The sequence below is a fragment of the Salmo salar genome, chromosome 03 (assembly GCF_965601325.2).
Source record: "Salmo salar chromosome 03, fSalSal1, whole genome shotgun sequence".
In the NCBI taxonomy this organism is placed as follows: domain Eukaryota; kingdom Metazoa; phylum Chordata; class Actinopteri; order Salmoniformes; family Salmonidae; genus Salmo; species Salmo salar.
Window position 1 is genome coordinate 30,475,001 of NC_138293.1, and position 20,586 is coordinate 30,495,586.

General features: G+C 42.5%; 1 protein-coding gene across 7 annotated transcripts in view; it reads right to left on the reverse strand.

Annotated features, from left to right (window-relative positions):
* The window catches only part of LOC106599692 (BTB/POZ domain-containing protein KCTD1), a 21,978-nt gene extending 9,907 nt beyond the window's left edge, over positions 1-12,071 (reverse strand). Inside the window, exons 1-3 of one of the 7 annotated variants that reach the window (XM_014190992.3) lie at positions 10,944-11,334; positions 10,184-10,335; positions 5,098-5,276 (exon numbers count right to left, since the gene is read on the reverse strand). In XM_014190992.3, the coding sequence (XP_014046467.1) occupies positions 5,098-5,276; positions 10,184-10,213 (209 nt within the window). In that variant the 5' untranslated portion in view covers positions 10,214-10,335; positions 10,944-11,334. The other 6 variants (XM_014190993.3, XM_014190998.3, XM_014190994.3 and 3 more) reach the window with 6 other exon arrangements.
* Positions 12,072-20,586: the final 8,515 nt, after the last annotated feature.

Consider the following 20,586-nt stretch of genomic DNA (forward strand, 5'->3'; position numbering starts at 1 on the left):
TGGGTTCGATTCCCACGGGGGGCCAGCACAGGAAAATAATTATATGAAATGTATGCATTCACTACTGTAAGTCGCTCTGGATAAGATCGTCTGCTAAATGACTAAAATGTAAAATGTAACCATTTGCACATCATTACAACACTGTATATAGACATATGATTTTTGGAACTTTTGATTGTATTGTTTACTGTTAATTTCTGTTCATTATCTATTTCACTTGCATTGGCAATGGAAACATATGTTTCCCATGCCAATAAAGACCTTCAATTGAAATTGAATTGAGAGAGAGACAGAGATCAATATACACTGCTCAAAAAAATAAAGGGAACACTAAAATAACATCCTAGATCTGAATGAATTAAATAATCTTATTAAATACTTTTTTCTTTACATAGTTGAAAGTGCGGACAATGAAATCACACAAAAATAATCAATGGAAATCCAATTTATCAACCCATGGAGGTCTGGATTTGGAGTCACACTCAAAATTAAAGTGGAAAACCACACTACAGGCTGATCCAACTTTGATGTAATGTCCTTAAAACAAGTCAAAATGAGGCTCAGTAGTGTGTGTGGCCTCCACATGCCTGTATGACCTCCCTACAACGCCTGGGCATGCTCCTGAAGAGGTGGCGGACGGTCTCCTGAGGGATCTCCTCCCAGACCTGGACTAAAGCATCCGCCAACTCCTGGACAGTCTGTGGTGCAACGTGGCGTTGGTGGATGGAGCGAGGCATGATGTCCCAGATGTGCTCAATTGGATTCAGGTCTGGGGAACGGGCGGGCCAGTCCATAGCATCAATGCCTTCCTCTTGCAGGAACTGCTGACACACTCCAGCCACATGAGGTCTAGCATTGTCTTGCATTAGGAGGAACCCAGGGCCAACCGCACCAGCATATGGTCTCACAAGGGGTCTGAGGATCTCATCTTGGTACCTAATGGCAGTCAGGCTACCTCTGGCGAGCACATGGAGGGCTGTGGGGCCCCCCAAAGAAATGCCACCCCACACCATGACTGACCCACCGCCAAACCGGTCATGCTGGAGGATGTTGCAGGCAGCAGAACGTTCTCCACTGCGTCTCCAGACTCTGTCACGTCTGTCACATGTGCTCAGTGTGAACCTGTTTTCATCTGTGAAGAGCACAGGGCGCCAGTGGCGAACTTGCCAATCTTGGTGTTCTCTGGCAAATGCCAAATGTCCTGCACGGTGTTGGGCTGTAAGCACAACCCCCACCTGTGGACGTCGGGCCCTCATACCACCCTTATGGAGTCTGTTTCTGACCGTTTGAGCAGACACATGCACATTTGTGGCCTGCTGGAGGTCATTTTGCAGGGCTCTGGCAGTGCTCCTCCTGCTCCTCCTTGCACAAAGGCGGAGATGGCGGTCCTGCTGCTGGGTTGTTGCCCTCCTACGGTCTCCTCCACGTCTCCTGATGTACTTGCCTGTCTCCTGGTAGCGCCTCCATGCTCTGGATACTACGCTCACAGACACAGCAAACCTTCTTGCCACAGCTCGCATTGATGTGCCATCCTGGATGAGCTGCACTACCTGAGCCACTTGTGTGGGTTGTAGACTCTGTCTCATGCTACCACTAGAGTGAAAGCACCGCCAGCATTCAAAAGTGACCAAAACATCAGCCAGGAAGCATAGGAACAGAGAAGTGGTCTGTGGTCACCACCTGCAGAACCACTCCTTTATAGGGGGTGAATTGCTAATTGCCTATAATTTCCACCTGTTGTCTATTCCATTTGCACAACAGCATGTGAAATGTATTGTCAATCAGTGTTGCTTCCTAAGTGGACAGTTTGATTTCACAGAAGTGTGATTGACTTGGAGTTACACTGTGTTGTTTAAGTGTTCCCTTTATTTTTTTGATCAGTGTACATACGACCTGGAACAAAATTCTTGATGATTAAATTCTCAGAGCTGCAATATCTGTACCCATACAAATCAGCCGGGCTAGACAATCTGGACCCTCTCTTTCTAAAATTATCTGCAGAAATTGTTGCAACCCCTATTACTAGCCTGTTCAACCTCTCTTTCGTATCGTCTGAGATTCCCAAAGATTGGAAAGCTGCCGCGGTCATCCCCCTCTTCAAAAGGGGTTGACACTCCAGACCCAAACTGCTACAGACCTATATCTATCCTACCCCGTCTTTCTAAGGTCTTCGAAAGCCAAATTAACAAACAGATTACCGACCATTTCAAATCCCACTGTACCTTCTCTGCTATGCAATCTGGTTTCAGAGCTGGTCATGGGTGCACCTCAGCCACGCTCAAGGTCCTTTACGACATCATAACCGCCATCGATAAGAGACATTACTGTGCAGCCGTATTCATCGACCTGGCCAAGGCTTTCGACTCTGTCCATCACCACATTCTTATTGGCAGACTCCACAGCCTTAGTTTCTCAAATGATTGCCTCGTCTGGTTTACCAACTACTTCTTTGAAAGAGTTCAGTGTGTCAAATCGGAGGGCCTGTTGTCCGGACCTCTGGCAGTCTCTATGGGTGTGCCACAGGGTTCAATTCTCGGGCCGACTCTCTTCTCTGTATACATCAATGATGTTGCTCTTGCTGCTGGTGATTCTCTGATCCACCTCTTACGCAGAGGACACCATTCTGTATACTTCTGGCCTCTCTTTGGACACTATTAACTAGCCTCCAGACGAGCTTCAATGCCATACAACTCTCCTTCCGTGGCCTCCAACTGCTCTTAAACGCAGGTAAAACTAAAAACATGCTATTCAATCGATCACTGCCCGCACCTGCTCGCCCGTCCAGCATCACTACTCTGGACGGCTCTGACTTAGAATACCTGGACAACTACAAATACCTGGGTGTCTGGTTAGACTGTAAACTCTCCTTCCAGACTCACATTAAGCATCTCCAATCCAAAATTAAATCTAGAATCGGCTTCCTATATCGCAACAAAGCATCCTTCACTCATGCTGCCAAACACACCCTCGTAAAACTGACCATCCTACCGATCCTCGACTTCGGTGATGTCATCTATAAAATAGCCTCCAACACTCTACTCAATAAACTGGATGCAGTCTATCACAGTGCCATCCGTTTTGTCACCAAAGCCCCATACACTACCCACCATTGCGACCTGTACGCTCTCGTTGGTTGGCCCTCGCTTCATACTCGTCACCAAACCCACTGGCTACAAGTTATCTACAAGTCTCTGCTAGGTAAAGCCCCACCTTATCTCAGCTCACTGGTCACCATAGCAGCACCCACTCGTAGCATGCGCTCCAGCAGGTATATCTCACTGGTCATCCCCAAAGCCAATTCCTCCTTTGGTCGTCTTTCCTTCCAGTTCTCTGCTGCCAATGACTGGAACGAACTGCAAAAATCTCTGAAGCTGGAGACTCATATCTCCCTCACTAGCTTTAAGTACCAGCTGTCAGAGCAGCTCACAGATCACTGCACCTTTACATAGCCCATCTGTAAACAGCCCATCCATCTACCTACCTCATCCCCATACTGTATTTATTTATCTTGCTCCTTTACACCCCAGTATCTCTACTTGCACATTCATCTTCTGCACATCTACCATACCAGTGTTTAATTGCTATATTGTAATTACTTCGCCACCATGGCCTATTGATTGCCTTAACTTACCTAATTTGCACTCACTGTATATAGACTTTTTGTTTTCTTTTGTTCTACTGTATTATTGACAATGTTTTGTTTATTCCATGTGTAACTCTGTGTTGTTGTATGTGTCGAATTGCTACGCTTTATCTTGGCCAGGTCGCAGTTGCAAATGAGAACTTGTTCTCAACTAGCCTACCTGGTTAAATAAAGGTGAAATAAATAAAAATAAATAAAATAAAAGTTGCTAATCTAGCCAATGTGTAGATAATGATATTTGTTTTCCTTCCATGCATGTTCAATATATCATATGTTATAGGGCCCAACAAACTGCTGCTATTCTTGTGTTGAGCTGTTGAGCAGTTGACAGTACTCAGGACAGCGACTCTGTGCATCATGTGCTATGACTCACTGGATGTGGGTGAGCTCAGTGTTTGACTTCTTTCACACCTTTGAGTGATGCACACATAACTCTGCTCCATGCACACAGACAGTGCGAAAGAGAGAGACAGTGCAAGAGAACACGAGAGAGAGAACGAAAGAGAGAAACAGACAAAGACAGTAAGAGAGCGATAGAATCAGAGGGAAAGGGAAATGAAGCGGTATGGATGAGAGGAAAGAGCTGTCCTGTGGTCTGATGGAGGGGGTCAGGGCCAGCTGGTAGAGAGGTGCCTGAGGTGGAGTGGCGCCCTGGGGGCCCGGCCCCAGGCTGCAGCGTGGCACTCTTGCCTCCAGATGGTTCCTTGCCCTTTACTGCTGCTGGTACATCTGTCAGAATTACTGAGCTGCTTTTGTCTGCAGTTTGGACTTTTGAGCCATGCAAATGTTTACTTCTCAAAATATCTCTGGGGCAGGTTTGAAAAAAGGAGGCCATTTTGGATTTGGTATAGTGGGAAAATATTGCTATGATGGATTGTAATCACTATTGTAGAATAGCCTCAATCATATTAATTGAAACATTCAGTAATATCATTCATCCATTCGAGTACTGCATCTTTGTGATTGGATGAACTTTGACATTTGTCCGAGCTGAGCTATCAGAGGTTAGCATTAAAGTAATTCCGCAGAACTTTTGTGCAGTTTCAGACAGCAGATTTGAAAGTGGTGTTCACGAGCCAAAGTTTGTGTGCTACGTCATCCATTTTGTATGATATGTAACGTCCTACCACCATTTAAAAAAAAAAAGAATACAATTAAATTGCAATTCGTATGATACATTAGGAATTTGTTGTGCTTAAGATCCCGGACTGTATCTTTAAGCAGTAAGAGAGCTAATGCAGATGAACACGGCTGAAATGCTGGGCTAGGCTACCATCTACCTCATCATTTCCCTTTCAACCCCTGAATCATCCCAAACACCCTCTAGAACCACATACGAACAACACAGATTTAAAACAATCTGTGGCACTGTGTACTGAAAAGGGCTAAAACAAAGACATAGCTTTACTCAAGTGTAATTGAAGAACTGTATCCATAGCAGAGAGGTCACATGCCTGGACTCTGGGTACTTGGTTAACGTGGCCAGACTGCTGGTGTACATGTGTCCGCCCACGTCGATGTGCACAGGGGCGTTGGACTTGGTGAGCTGGGCGGGTGTCGGGATGCCCTGGTTACTCAGGGGGGACGCTGGCGATCTTGTGATCATTGGCCTGGACATGCTGGAACGGTTATCCTGTCACAAACAAGTAGACAAACCATGTTAATGATTATCAATATGGTGGACAGCACAGATTGAATACACATTCAAACGATTTGTTCATAATATGTAAAATGTGTATTTTTCCATTGATAAATGTTGACTGAACAGTACAAACTCCAGTTAAAACGGTTACATTTACACCAAACAGGAAGTGTGTTAGTACACACCGGTTAAAAAGGATACATTTAAACTAACCCTGAAATGAAGAATTCATCATAGCAACATTGCAGGACTTTGATTGGCCAGATAACTTTTTTTCAGAATGATGACAAGAATATTATGGTCAAGTAGTTGGCCAAGGTCCAACTCCTCTGTTTACTCAGGACTGGGATAGTATATGTATCGCTCTGTGTTACACTAGTCTAGTATTTCCTGACCTTGACCTGAATGTTACCCAGCACAACCTCCCATATCTGTTGGGCATAATCATCTTCCAAAACCAAAATCAATTTGGAGCAGCAATCTCACGCAGACTGTAAATGAGCAATAATCAGTCTAGATTTGAATAATGTAATAAGATTTAGGAATGTTCCCTGCTAACCCCAAAACACAATTAGCTGCCAATATCTCTAATGGCAAACAGAACAAATTGAGTTTCCCAATCACAAGTTCAAGACCCTCCTCTGAGCCAATAAGAAAAAAATACAGAACGTCTCTCTCTGCACAACATGCAAACATTGTCATTGGAGGGAGAAATGTAGATGTTCTAATTTGAATTAAGTAGTAATGACAAAGAGATGTAGAACACCTTAAATTAAAACTTTAGATTAAGTTTTAAATGACATTAGCTCTGCTCATCTGATTTTATCCATTTGGGGAAATGGATACAAAACATTTGCATTGATTCACACCAAATAAATCCAACAACGTCCACTGTTGGTGGCTAGGCAACCGACATAAAACAAAGCATCTACAGACAGTATGCACAAGTGGAAACGAATTGGACTAAATAAATGTCTGTTACCTGCGCTGACGATGAAGACACAGAATTATCATTCTGCTTTAGTGATACTGCAGGTAAGGGGTTACTTCTTGAGTACATGAACGGAGCGTCCCCGCATTCCGCTCCTGTTCGCATAGAGATTCGTTTCAGGGACGCGTGTACTACGGACTCATCCACGGAATTGATTGGACGAGGGTGCTTTCTCGGTTTCTGAGGTGTTAAATCCATGATATCCGTTGCTTCCATTATCGAACCTGGCGCACTAAAAACAGGCTTCAAGCTGGAGATGCTGTCGGTTTCCACCTACAGACTCAGGAGAGGCGTGAATGGCGGGCAGCAGCACACCATAAACAAGAGCGATGCTTCTGTGGCAGACAGTCAACTGTGCGGCTTTTGCAATGGTTGTTGGGATAAGTCAAAGCCCCCCGACAGCATTTTCATCCTGTTGCCCCTGGGTTTTTAGGGTTGTCGCTGTTATAAAGGAAGGCATTGTCACATTTACCGCAGAATTTCGCGTCTGCTAAGGTGTATTCTATAAAGTGGACAACAAGGTTGATCTTTGGACCACCCCAAAAGCGCAGCATATCCCAATTTGCGCCCTTTCTATTCATCGCCATCCTTTGTTCCAGCTGCCTCTCAAACACTACCATGTAGCCTGAACATTACTTTTCCACTTAGCCTGCATCTGAAACTAAACCTTGTCCAGATGTCTGGCAACAGGTCCTTAGTCAAAAAAACAAAGCTCAGTAAATATTGTAACACTATAACAGTGCAGAGTATTCAGTGACTAACAAAAGTACATAATCAAAATGCAACAGACCTCGTGTTTCGGTTCTAGATTAAACACACACGCCCCCGGGGCATTGGTGACCCTGGATGAACGTTTAACCTTTCCCCGATCCTTTTAGTTTCCACAGCACACTGTCCATAGAGCAGTTTACGCACATAAAGCAGACACTGATAGTATTGAAAGCGTACGTACGCCCTCCGCTGACCTCAATCAAGCCGTGAACTCTCTCGACCTTCAGCCTCTTAACCGTCGATCTACTCATGATGATTAGCTGTTTTTTAAATGGCTTTTTTGTTGTTGCTTTACAACGCTTTGAAATGTATTTACGTCATGAATAGCGCTATAAAAGTTGAATAAATTATTATTATTATTCTCCCAGAACAATGGGCTGTATTCAGGAGGGCTGTTAAGATTGTAGTGTAGATTTGATGAGCAAATTAAAAAAAGTGACACCCACCCATTTTACATAAACTAGCTGGATAATGTTGATCAGTGTTATGGACACATTTCCACTTTGTTTTTCGCAATGTGTCTGTTATTGTTCTTTATTTTGCCTAATCTCTTTTCTTATTAACAGTTATGCAGGTGCGCTTCCTAGTTCCTACTGGTACCTACCATCCACACACAGTCCAAAAATGTTCCTCCCTCTATAAAGCAGTATGGTCTTGGCCCATACCAGAAATACGCAGACTTCAAAGGCCCTTCTAGATCTAATCTAATGGCATATCAGAGATCCACAGGCAATTATTTTCTATCTTTCAAAAAGTAGAAAGGGAGAATATATTCCGATCCAACATTTTCCATAACAGCACTGCGAAAAGATCATAATACACACCATAAGATGGTACCATTAAATCCACAACATCTGACCCCTCATTGTAGGTGTTCACCAAACAGAATCCAAACTACATGAAGTATTGACACATACTATACTCTCCTGGGTTATTTTTCCTATAACGTTCAGGAAATCCAATCCACTCATTTTAAAATCAGTCATTTTTTAAAATATTATTTAATTAAAAACAACCACAGCTAGCCTTAAAACATCCATGTTTTTACTTCTCAGTTTTGGCAGTGTGGGTTTCACACCTAGATACCCAATTAGCAATTAAGCCTGCCTTTGAGTGTAGGCCGCCACTGTGGTGTGTGATCCTGCCCTGATTTGCATGCAGTTCGTTTGTGCACACGCTGATAAGCGCAGGCAGCCATACATAGTTTTAAAATTCAACTCCAGAATCCCTCTCGCAGAAGGCAGAGGGGCCCGCGGGGCGAACAGAGAGGGAGAAATCACACGGCTGCTCTTCAAAAGGGAAACCTGTGTACAGCAGCCGGCAAAGTGCGTGGGATCATACTCAGAATGCAGGTAATTTGTTCCCTGACTAATTTGTGGAAGATGGTATGTGTAGAAAGTTCTGAAAACCAGCTCGCTGGAATTGGCTGTCCTCAAAGCCTTGCCATCATGAAGGTGGATGGAGTGGAGAATCTGCTTAGAAGAATCATGAAAAGTGTGTGTGTGTGTGCATGTCATGGAGCGAGAGGAGAAAAAGAGAATGGGATTCAGTACGTGTAGCACAACCATTTCATCCCAACTCAAATTAAAACCCATTTCCTGTGGATTCTTTTTCAGGTTGACTACTCCTACTTTCAAACAGCAGGCGAACACTTCAACTCTTACAGTACACATCTAAACAGCACAGACCAGTACACATCTAAACAGCACAGACCAGGACACCCAGGTGGTAAGATCATCAGTAGAACCTGACAAGTAACACTGCAAGGCATCGCAAGAACGCCAACATAAAGTGTCTTAAAATAGGGTGTTGGGCCACAATGAGCCAGAACAGCTTTAATGCACCTTGGTATAGAGTCTACAAGTGTCGAACTCTAAACACATTTGGTGTTTTGTTCATTGAAAACGCTGTCTCAGGCCCCTCTCCAGAATCTCCCATAAGCGTTCAATTGGGTTGAGATCTGGTGACATGACAATGGCATATGGTTTACATCGTTTTAATGCTGATCAAACCATTCAGTAACTACTCATGCCCTGTGGATGGGGCATAGCCATGGTAGCCAAAATAATGGCCTGCCCAGCATTTGTATACATAACCCTAAGCATGATGGGATGTTAATTGCTTAATTAACTCAGGAACCACACCTGTATTCAATAGACTCATTTACTCAAGTGTTTCCATTATTTTGGCAGTTACCTGTATGTGTGGACTGATATACTACATCCCATTCCCTTCATCTCTTTTCCTTTCAGAACTGCTGCAGTCAGTCTTCCCACCTGTTGCCATTTTGAATAATGTAGGCCAACCACATTGCTGTGTGTATACAAAACAAATGCTCTACCATTTGTTAGTGGTTCAGTGTTCCCTTGCTACTCAAGTTTAGACTTAAATATGCAAGAACACGCTAAACAAATAAGTCTCAAGTGACTTTCTTGTTTATCCTTGTCTGGTGTAATTGTGTTGACCGAATCCACACCGCAGCATGTTCAAACAAATCTGGAGTTGGCACAATGAATCAAAGATTAGTTGTCGGACTGCACTGTTTCTGTGTTTAGTTTTCAACAAATATTTTACATTGTGTGTCTGTGAACAAAAAAAATAAACAAAGTTGCATGCACAAGTAAGCATTATGGTAGGAATCTTTTCATCTGGACATAGCCTGCTGTTGTGTCCACTGTTTTAATCATGCAAAAATCGTTGAAGGTGCCCTCATTGTACATTTGGAGATCCTATAATGTGTGACTAATGACTGCATGTATATATAATGTGTGAGAAGCACATTGAGCAATGGTGCCCTTTTACGCACAGATGCGAATGTTGCTCGTCATAACAGCGCCCTCCAGCGAATGCTCCTAGAGCCACGCATTTCACTCTAAAGTAAGGAATAGGACTAATTAAAATGTTAACATGTGCGCGTTTTACTTTTTGGCATTAAAAGGGTGGGAATATACCACCACCAGCCTGTAAACAGTTAGATTTTGATTGAGAAATGGCAAGTATAAGTCCAAAAAGTTGCATAGTGTTCATAGCCATTGTGGCCACATCCTGATGCGCAACCATAGATCTCGCTAGTAATGTGTTAACCATTGTGGATGAATATCATTCCTAAAATTCGAATTTGTAAACTCATACTAACCATATATATCATGTTTTGTCTCCATAACATCACAGCTACAAAGATGCAAACATAGATCCAGACTTCCGCCAGGGAGTATCTAAATATTTGCAGTGGCACCTCTGTACCGTGGAATTCCCTGCGCACGGGTATAGGTCAGCCCCGCAAGAGATCTATGGGAAGCAAAAGGAAGATACTGTAGCCTGCATTGTCTCTTGGTTTACATAGATATGGCTCTCGTTACAAAGCGACGCCAAATACAAATGCATTATTCACAGAATTTGCATTGACGTGTGTAAAATAGGTACCTCCTGTCTTACAAAATAAAAACCCTCCGGCAAAATTACTCCACAATGGCGTCTTTCATTAGCCAGATCTGGGGCACTCAGGAAATGAAACTGGTTTAGGACAAACGAAGAGGATTTTTCTTTCGAAATGCCTAAACTCGGTTTGTGTGTGACGAAGTCCAACGGGGAAAACGGCGACGATGTGTTCGGGCTGAAACAATGCGCCAGGAGCGAATTCACACGGACCGATAGCTATGGTGTTTTCTGAACGAAGGTCGTACAATTCGGTGAAAATACAAATAGAAACATTAAGTCATTCGTCGGCACTTACTGAAAAATACAGTTGTTTAACACCTAACAACATCCAGGAAGTGGTTAAATGTGTTAGACTGTGGCGCTCATCGCCTGGCACATGCGTAAAAGCGGCTGCGCCTTGAAAGTCCCAGTCAAACCAGCCTCGGAAATAATAGCAAACCAAATAAATATCCGCTTACCTGAAACATGGATGGGCATAAAGTATTTGAGAACCCTTTCCCTTAGATTTCGCCTGCGATCTGCTTCCCTTCCTACACCAGTGAGAAATGCAATAGCTTGGCTAAGGTAGACAGAACAAAATACAGAGAATACTTGCTCCAGGGCTCCAAACCCCTCAAGGCAAAGATCAGGATACAATTAGCTCATGTCTCTACCCCAGTCTAAACCAATCTACAGAATAAAACTCCTAGCAAAAAACATCACTACAACAGTGCGTCGGCCTTTATGGAACATTTAGTTTATATTTCTTCATAAAATCCACAAAAAAAATAATCATGCTATTTTTTTCGGCATACAAAATCCTCACGCCTGTCTCCAACTTCCCTATTGGCTTCCTCTCGCACAGCAAAGCTGATTTTAATCGTTATGATTAGTTTTGATGTAACGTTCCCGCAGGCGATTTCTGCAAATGGACGGAGTGTTTCTTTGCCAGGAAGGAAAAGCAGCAGATGGTGATAATTACATAGATTGTTGGTTGTCTTCTGAAAATTTTATTTTTTAACGTGTATTTTTTTTTAAATGTTCTGGAGTTCGAACATAAATGGTCACAGTGTCAAACAACTTGATTTACAATCAATGGATGAATTCTAATGGAAAATCGACACTTCCCCTCCCATTCCCTTTGGCCAACTTCCCAACTGACATAGTTATATAAATAAGCACTTGCAGCCTGCCTTGCCCCAATCAAGTCTGAATCAGCGCCTGGGGCTTATGCACGAGCTCATTTCAAATGTTCAACCATGCATCATTTCAGGGCCCGGTTTCCCAAAAGCATTTTAAGGGTAAGTTAATCGTTAGAAGCATATTTCCTGATGAATTTAGCCTTAAAATGCTTTTGGGAAACCGGGCCCTGGAATATTGAAGCTTTTCGTTTCAAACTGTGGCATACTGACAACTAAGATTATGTTCTAAATTCTTCCTTTCATTGATTTGTACATAATGCAAAATATACAAAATATTTTTGTTACCTGGTTGTACAGTCATTTAAATTATGTCCATATCATTTACATGGCTTCTCACTCTAACAGAGCCACATGCCTGATATGTTCAACAGTGGACCTGTTCATTTGTCTCCCATGTACTGCTGTTGAACACACAAAACCTACTGTTACAAATAAACACAAGAATAACATTTAGAAGTTCTTTCATCCTCTCTTTCGCCACCTGCTGTTAAAAGCACTAGTTGCTCTGAATGGGGAATAAAAAGTACCACAGTATGAGTCATAATACCCATAAAACCTAGCGGTCAAATGGAAATGGTTCCAATTATTTTCCCACGGGGAATTTTAGAAACACTTCAAATAAGGGCTGTGTTTCATGTAGGCTTACCCTGGCGTGAGGTTTTAATAACCATGTAAATCTCTCTAGCTGACTTATCAATATTCGCCTGTGCTAATTAGCTGCTAACATGCCTATCATAAAGAACTAAAAATGCCATGATGATCTGGACAAGACTGCCGAATCGAGGCAATGGTAATAATCTCTGGATTAACTATCTGTTAGCTAAATGTAGTAATGACTAAATTGGCAAAACATTTTTTAATGAACAATTCTGTTACCTGTATTGTGCAGGTTTTACATTGACACAATACCTATTAGCAAAGGTGTCAGCTAGGAATGACATGCAGGGATTTGTAGTTTCGCATGACGTCTACATTGATGCTAATTAACATTTTCAAATCCGAAAGTAAATAGAGCCAAATATATTGATAAATGACCTTGCCAGGGTAAGCCTACACGAAACACAGCCCTCATTTGATGTGTTTCTAAAATCCCCTATGGGGAAAAATGAATGGTGAAAAAATTATTGGAACCATTTCCCTGTTTGACCACTAGGTTTTATGGGTATTATGACACCTTTACTATGGGGCTCTATTCACCTTCATAGGTTTCAAAATAATATGCATTAATTGATACATAATGTCAACTGCTGTGTATGTCCTTCCTGAACTAAGCCATTCAAAACACTAACACTACAGAGAAGATGGTTGCATTTGTGTAACAAGTGAATGACTCATGGATACAAATCATATGAATAGTGATTGTTTGAAGATAGCGGTTTAGGCAGTTACCTTTTCAGTTTTCCATATACTCAAACATGCTAGATGTAATCATCATACCATGGGCTGTGTGGACAAACAAAGAATTTAGGAAACAAGAGAACCACATTATCCAGGATGGAGTAGGCCTGTGCAGATAATTTGATATACTCCATGTCATTCATAGTTTGGCCCCTCGTAACCATTCCCTCTGGCTGAGGCTGTATCAGGCAAATTACCAACTGTAGCAAATTGGCCACTGACCAACTCTGAAAGTCCAAGATCTAAAGAGTGTTTGTCTGCCTATTGCATCCTAAAGAGATCATCACCAGAGATTGCTTTCGAGGAATGGCCAGGGCCAGCCATTCTTAACACATCCAGAGCACAGGGGCCTTTTTTAGCTTTCCACTGTTTGACCAACGTGTCCCAGGGGAAAACAAACATAGGATTAAAGTGTTACAATGGAGTTATTTGCCCCGGAGGTTGCCGGCTGGCGCACAAACACCAAGCCTTGCATTTTCTATTTCCCCCATCCTCATGCACTCTTTTTTTTAATATATATTATTTTTTATCTTTGCAATCAGGCTGACAAACTGTAGCAAAACTGAGAGCACCCAAGGCCTGAAAATCTCATACGTTCCCTATTTTCCACACAAATGGAGCCAAGTCATAATGCGGCCCTCCCGATTCAGTATTAAAGATATGCATTAGATGTTGTAGAAACGAAAACCAGCTAGCCAGTGGTGATTTTTGAATACTCTTGCTTGGTGTTCGGGGGCCAAAAACAATTCCATTGTTCTAATACTCTGGTTGTGGGGTATGTTTTACTTGGAAAAGAACCTAGTTGCCGCAACAGCGGGAGAGCCCTGTCAGAGCTATATTTTGGTGGACAAATTAGTGAAATAGCTTGCAGATGTGATTTCGCCCCAAACAAACCTAGCCTGGCAACAGTGCCTGATGACATCATGCCTAAGGTTATCCATGCATGCACTGTATGGAGGCTTGAGTTACTTTCCAACTCTCTGGAAAACAGTCAACTGAGCCACAGTTATACAAAGCCATGGTTTCTTTGTCTGTATTCATTTTATCTCACGATGACTATATCACTTGTTCCCTTTTTGTGGCAGATGGCGCTCTTTTTATTAGTCTGGTTCTTTCCAAAATATATTTATCCTGTCTAAACTTTGAGTTTTCACTTGCTGAATTACTCATAGCTTATGAATGTGCCATCAGTGAGAAGTTAATTTGTTCTTCTTGAATCTTTCGGTCAGACTAGTGCGTACTGGTGGCTTGATATCCATTTCCATCAGTCAGTATGCCCATGGCTCTTTCATTCTATGACAATACACTTTGATTTGATTTTGCCAGCTCTCCCCCATAGTTATAATGAACTCAATCAAACAGTGGCCACAGTTATCCTCATTCAGAACATACTGAGAGATCTTGCTGTTATGTTGCCTCGGACCACGTTAATGACTCTTGCTGTGCACACCACACCCCTGTAATGGCCCGTGGTTATGTAAGGGAGTGGGCTGGATAGGGAGAGGGTTGAGATTGTTCCTGAATCTGACTCAATCTGCCCTACGGCCATGTATAGTTTGGGGCTGCCCGCAGTTTATCATCAAATAGTATTTTTGGCACTGGGACATTTAACTTTTAAGGAAGGCTCTGTTGCAACTAGCTTGTTTTGGTAAAGTGTACTGTGGAGTTGTCGTATGTTGGGTTTGGTACCATCAAGGCACTGTACCTAAAATGAATAACCTTTTGATATGACTTCATGACTTGCATCTGCATGAAAATGTTCTCTTTTGTTTAGCCCTCATGACGGTTTCGATGGTGGAATATACCAGAAATATCATAGTAAATGATTACGCATAGCAGCATATAATGAGGTAGCTCTCAGAGGGTTAGACAGGAGTGGTCCTATTCAGTCTGTTTGAGCACCTATCTTCACTAATACTCTGATCACAGCGACATACATCCATCCAGTTCTTCCCATCCCAAACCCAGCCAAACAGCCAGCCCACCCACAGTGGACAGAAGAGGTAATGACAATGCAGTAAGAGGAAGAGAGGAGAGACAAGAGGAGGAGGGGGTTTGGTTGGGTAATGCTGGGAGGCTCTAATAAAATGTAATCCTATTACATGGTTCCCACTAGAGGGCAACAATAATAAAGGTTTTCCTAATAACATGGCAGTGCAGGCCAGACCCAAATGGAAACGGGTCCTCCGGTGAAGTCCCATAGTCCTACATATATCCTCTCATTAGCTACATGGCTGATGGGCCACGTTACACCTCCGAGGCCTCCGAGATATGACTGTCGTGATGGCAATGTAAGAGTTAAGCCAAACAAATGTGTTTCATCAAACTAGAGTTTGGGTTGTTCTGCATAGAAGGAAGGGGGATGAAGGAAGGAGGGAGGGATAGGGAGTGAGGGAATGTGGGGTTGGGAACTGAGAGAAACCGAGCCCTGAGGAAACCAATCAGAGATTCTCCACCTTCTTCCTGTCGCTAAGCCACTGGGGTCTCAGGTGTGCACTACACAGGCTAATAGCGCTTAAACTTCATTGTTTGTCTTATGGTGTAGTCTTGGTTTTGTAAATTAGCATTTAGAGAAAACTGTAAGTCCAATCAATGACAAACAAAATTGCAATGCGCAACAACAGCAGGCATAACAGTCCAATGATGAAGATGGCAACTCTCGTTATGATCATTCTGTAACTTGCTGTATGAGCTACAGGATAAACATGAGGTGTACTCTTTATCCTAGAAACCTGTATCCTAGACTGGCTGACACTGGTAGAACTTGGTCAATTCTGGGGCCAATGTTAACTAAAAAATGGCAAATTGTGTGTTCAAAACCAAATTTTGGCGTTATTTGATGAATGTGATAAATGCCAAATGCACTCAGTCTCCCAGCATTATCATGCAAATGCAGCAAAAATATTTATCCGAAGCGACAAGGTGAGTGAGGATATCAATCATATTCTCCAGACAGATTGAGTTATTAAGTGAGCCAGTGTAGCAGTATTATGAAACTCAGAATAACAAAGGGTTATTTATCTGTGTTGCTGTGTGTGTGTTTGTGTGCATGTGTGTGTATATGTCAGACAGAGAATCAGACAGAGAGGGGGAAAGAAAGAGATGGAGAGAAAGAGGGAGAGAAGAAGAGTGTGTCGCATTCCTTCCTGTTCCTGTACCACCCTCCAACCCCAGAGCCGCAGACTCAAGGCGGTTTTGAGAATCAAACAATTTCACGCAGCTACTGCAGGAGGAAATGAACTGAGCCCAGAGCAATAATACAATTATACAAATGTTATTACAGACTCGCCTGCTACTGTCCTACTTTAATTCAAATTTGGGAACTCCAGGCAGCGCTGGTGGCAGAGACCTTCCTGAATAAATCAACATTAGCTTACTTCTAAATTATTAAGGAAGTGGGAGACTTTCTTGTTTATAGTATGAATTATGAAACAAGTGTTTTACGCTGTTTTTCTTCATGAATCCCCAAATATTAATTGCTAATGATCTTTAAGGTGTGTGTTTTATCTTTGTGCCCCCTTAAGTTGTATCGGCTGCTGAGAGGCATTTTGCATCAGAAGCTTTAAGTTTTGAAGATTCTACATACAGTAAATGTGAGGAATGTTAGATTAGGAAATTAATTAAAGATAATGCCTGAGATAATGTCTTTTTTTGTATAATATGCATGATGAGCTTTATTGGTTCTGTATAGCACAAATAAACCTCTTTTAGTTTGGTGTACTGTAGGACAAATATGTTTTTGTGCATTTTCCCAAATGTGCTTTTGTTAAATTTTTACGCTATTTTTCGGACATTGTTTTGATTGTATTTTAACAATGCCCATCAGCCTTATAATCAAATAACGTTATTAAAGGCCTTGTCCAGGCCACCCTTGCCACTTCAAATAGGCATCAACATAAAATAAATTAAAATACATTTTGCCTAACATAAGACTTAAGTTTTTTTGGAAGAACCATCATCTTAAATGAAATCTTGCTGGTGGCTCATTAGGCATTTCATCACCTGAGCAGCTGAGTAGAAGTAGCACAAAACCATTATTCAATGTCACTTTATATTTATACTGAACAAAAATATAAACTCAACATGTAAAGTGTTGGTCCCATGTTTCATGAGCTGAAGTAAAAGATCCCAGAAATGTTCCATAGGCATAAAAAGCTTTCTCTCAAAATGTGTGCACAAATTTGTTTACATGCCGGTTAGTGAACATTTCTCCTTTGCCAAGATACTCCATCCACCTGACAGGTGTGGCATATCAAGAAGCTAATTAAACATCATGATTATTACACAGGTGCAGCTTGTGCTGGGGACAATAAAAGGCCACTCTAAAATGTGCAGTTTTGTCACACATCACAATGCCACAGATCTCTCAAGTTTTGAGGGAGTGTGCAATTGGCATGCTGACTGCAGGAATGTCCACCAGAGTTGTTGCCAGCTAATATAATGTTAATTTCTCTACCATAAGCTGCCTCCAACATCGTTTTAGAGAATTTGGCAGTACGTCCAACCGGCCTCACAACCGCAGACCAAATGTAACCACGCCAGACCAGGACCTCCACATCTGGCTTCTTCACCTGCGGGATCGTCCGGAACCAGCGACCCTTACAGCTGATGAATTTCTGTACAAACGGTCATAAACCGTCTCAGGGAAGCCCATCTGCGTGCTCTTCATCCTCAACAGGGTCTTGACCTGACTGCAGTTTGGCATCGTAATCGACTTCAGTGGGAAAATGCTCACATTTGATGGCCACTGGCATGCTCGAGAAGTGTGCTCTTCAAGGATTAATCCTGGTTTCAACTGTACCGGGCAGATGTCAGACAGCGTGTATGGTGTTGTGTGGGCGAGTGGTTTGCTGATGTCAACATTGTGAACAGAGTGCCCCATGGTGGTGGGGTTATGGTATGGGCAGGCATAAGGTATGGACAACGAACACAATTGCGTTTGTTGATGGCAATTTGAATGCACAGAGCTAACATGATGAGATCCTGAGGCCCATTGTCATGCCATTCATCCGCTGCCGTCACCTCATGTGTCAGCATGATAATGCACAGCCCCATGTCGCAAGGATCTGTACACAATTCCTGGAAGCTGAAAATGTCCCAGTTCTTCCATGGCCCCCATACTAACCAGACATGTCACCACCCATTGAGCATGTTTGGGATACTCTGGATGGATGTGTACGACAGTGTTCCAGATCCCGCCAATATCCAGCAACTTCGCACAGCCATTGAAGAGGAGTGTGACAACATTCCACAGGCCACAATCAACATCCTATTCAACTCTATGTGAAGGATATGTGTTGCGCTGCATGAGGCAAATGGTGGTTTACACCAGATACTGACTGGTTTTCTGATCCATGTCCCCTTCTTCTGTGACCAACAGATGCGTATCTGTATTTCCAGTCATGTGAAATCCATAGATTAGGGTGTTTTTTTGTGTGTATATTTTTGTTTAGTGTAGTTGGTCCAGAACAACTGTTGGTGTCCGTCTGGAACATCAAATGTACTGTATGTAATACTGCAGCAGAGGAAGGAGAAGGAATACTGAAGATATTTCTAGGGTTTCACATATGTGGTAAGGTGACTGAATACAAAACCTTGCAATGGAATCTATTCATATCAGTTAAGGTTGAACACAAAAAAATTCTCATCATTAAATTACACAAGCATCCTGTTAGAGCCGATTTGGACATATTCGTATAAAAGACAGAACATACAGAGATCCATGTACGTTTGTGTAAATATATTAATTATGAATGTATATGACGAAATATTAGGTACGTACCTTAATGATTTATATTTACCTGATTTGAGATATATTCCTTTGTGATTAGTGTAATTTAGTTTTTGGCCCCCTTCTTGCCCATTCATTGTACTGTGGTAAGTGTGTTAGGATAAAGGCAGGAAGTTGGGCCTTCGGGGGCGGGGGAGTCCTAGCTAGACGCGGGAGCGGTATAGTCTTTTGACCATACAGACAGGCCATATTATGTATTTTTCACGTCAAGTAATCTCTGCTTTAAGTTGATTGGAGAATCTTTTTTTTGTTAGATATAAGAAGAATAAACCTTTTTGTTGCACCATATCCCTGGATCTCATTGAATGTTTTGGCCGTTTGGAAACCTTGAATGTGGACTGTATGCGTACGAAACAACCCCGCTTTCAGGCTAGGGCAGTGGCTATGGTAAAGAGGAAAGGAAGCCACTACACATCCGCTTCACAATTTTGGCGGCTATCTACCTATGCTGTCCCCTCCCCTTCCTTCAACCTTGTCCGATGATGAGCCAGCTCTGTAAATTAGTTCTTGTGGCAGACAGAGCTCTCCTTGTACCCTATTCCATGAGGAAATAGTCCATGGTCGCACTCAGATTTAAGTGCTCATTTATTTGGGCTATGAAGATGATATAGGGCGAGCTGAGAGACTGTTGGCCTGTGGACTTTACTCAGGCCCTGGAGGGATGCCCATAGGCTGGGGAGAGAGGAGCGGATGGGGAATGGGGGTTATAGTACTATGACCTACTGTCTGGCCTGCTTGGGGACTGAGCACAGCTTTCAGATCCCTTGCAAATCAGCTAGAGTAAATTACCTTCTGTAATGTCATGAGGCCGCTTATGGTAGTTGTGTAAATGTTAGGTTGGGATTTTGTTGTTGTTTTCAACAGGAATCAGTTCATGAACAGGGAATAGGACTCAAGCTGCCTTGTCTCCTTCACCTCCTCAGGCCTCAAAGTTTATTGTAAGGCTCGTGACTGCCCTCCTCTGGTCAACAGTCTAATGGCAGATATTCATGAGACCATACCTTATTTTCCCCACAAAACGGTGACGCTGTTGGCATGTGTACGTACCTTAAACTGAGTTGGGGAGGGAGGTAGGGGGAGTAAAAAACTAACTGGTATGTGATTTAAATGTGAGTTTAACTCCCTAGCTTTACCTTTTTTTTTATCAACAGTGGCACAATGTCATCCGAAGTCAACCAGCTAGTTTTTTTTTATCACCCAGGAGTATATGCAGTCAGCTTGGCTTCTCTTCACATGAAATTGTCCCTGTTTTTTCAAAGGAAATAAAGTGAGATTGTGACAGATCACCTCTATTCTATTTGACAAAGTGCCCCAACATTTCCAGTGGTGTTCCACTGATTGAATTATATGAACCTATAGTCTCAGAAAGAACACACATCATCCCCATACGTCTGGCTATGAGGAGACACTTTCTAGAGGGAGATGAGGCTATCCATCATGGCGGGGACTGTGCTTCTGTCACGCTGCTGCTGTAAACTCCTTCTGCCCTACAGTGAAATGATACATCTCTTCAGAAGCAATTCTCTGCTCAGGTTCTGGCCTTAAACTCAAACATTTTATTAAAAGCTGTATTATGAGAAGTGCTTCATGTCAGATGGAAAACCACTGTTGCATCTATTTGGTATATGATACGGTTATGGTTTGTGTTTTGTGAGGTACCAACAGAAGCCAAACTAAGGCATGAATATGTACAGTATAATCACAGAATTGTTCACACTGAAGACTTGGAAA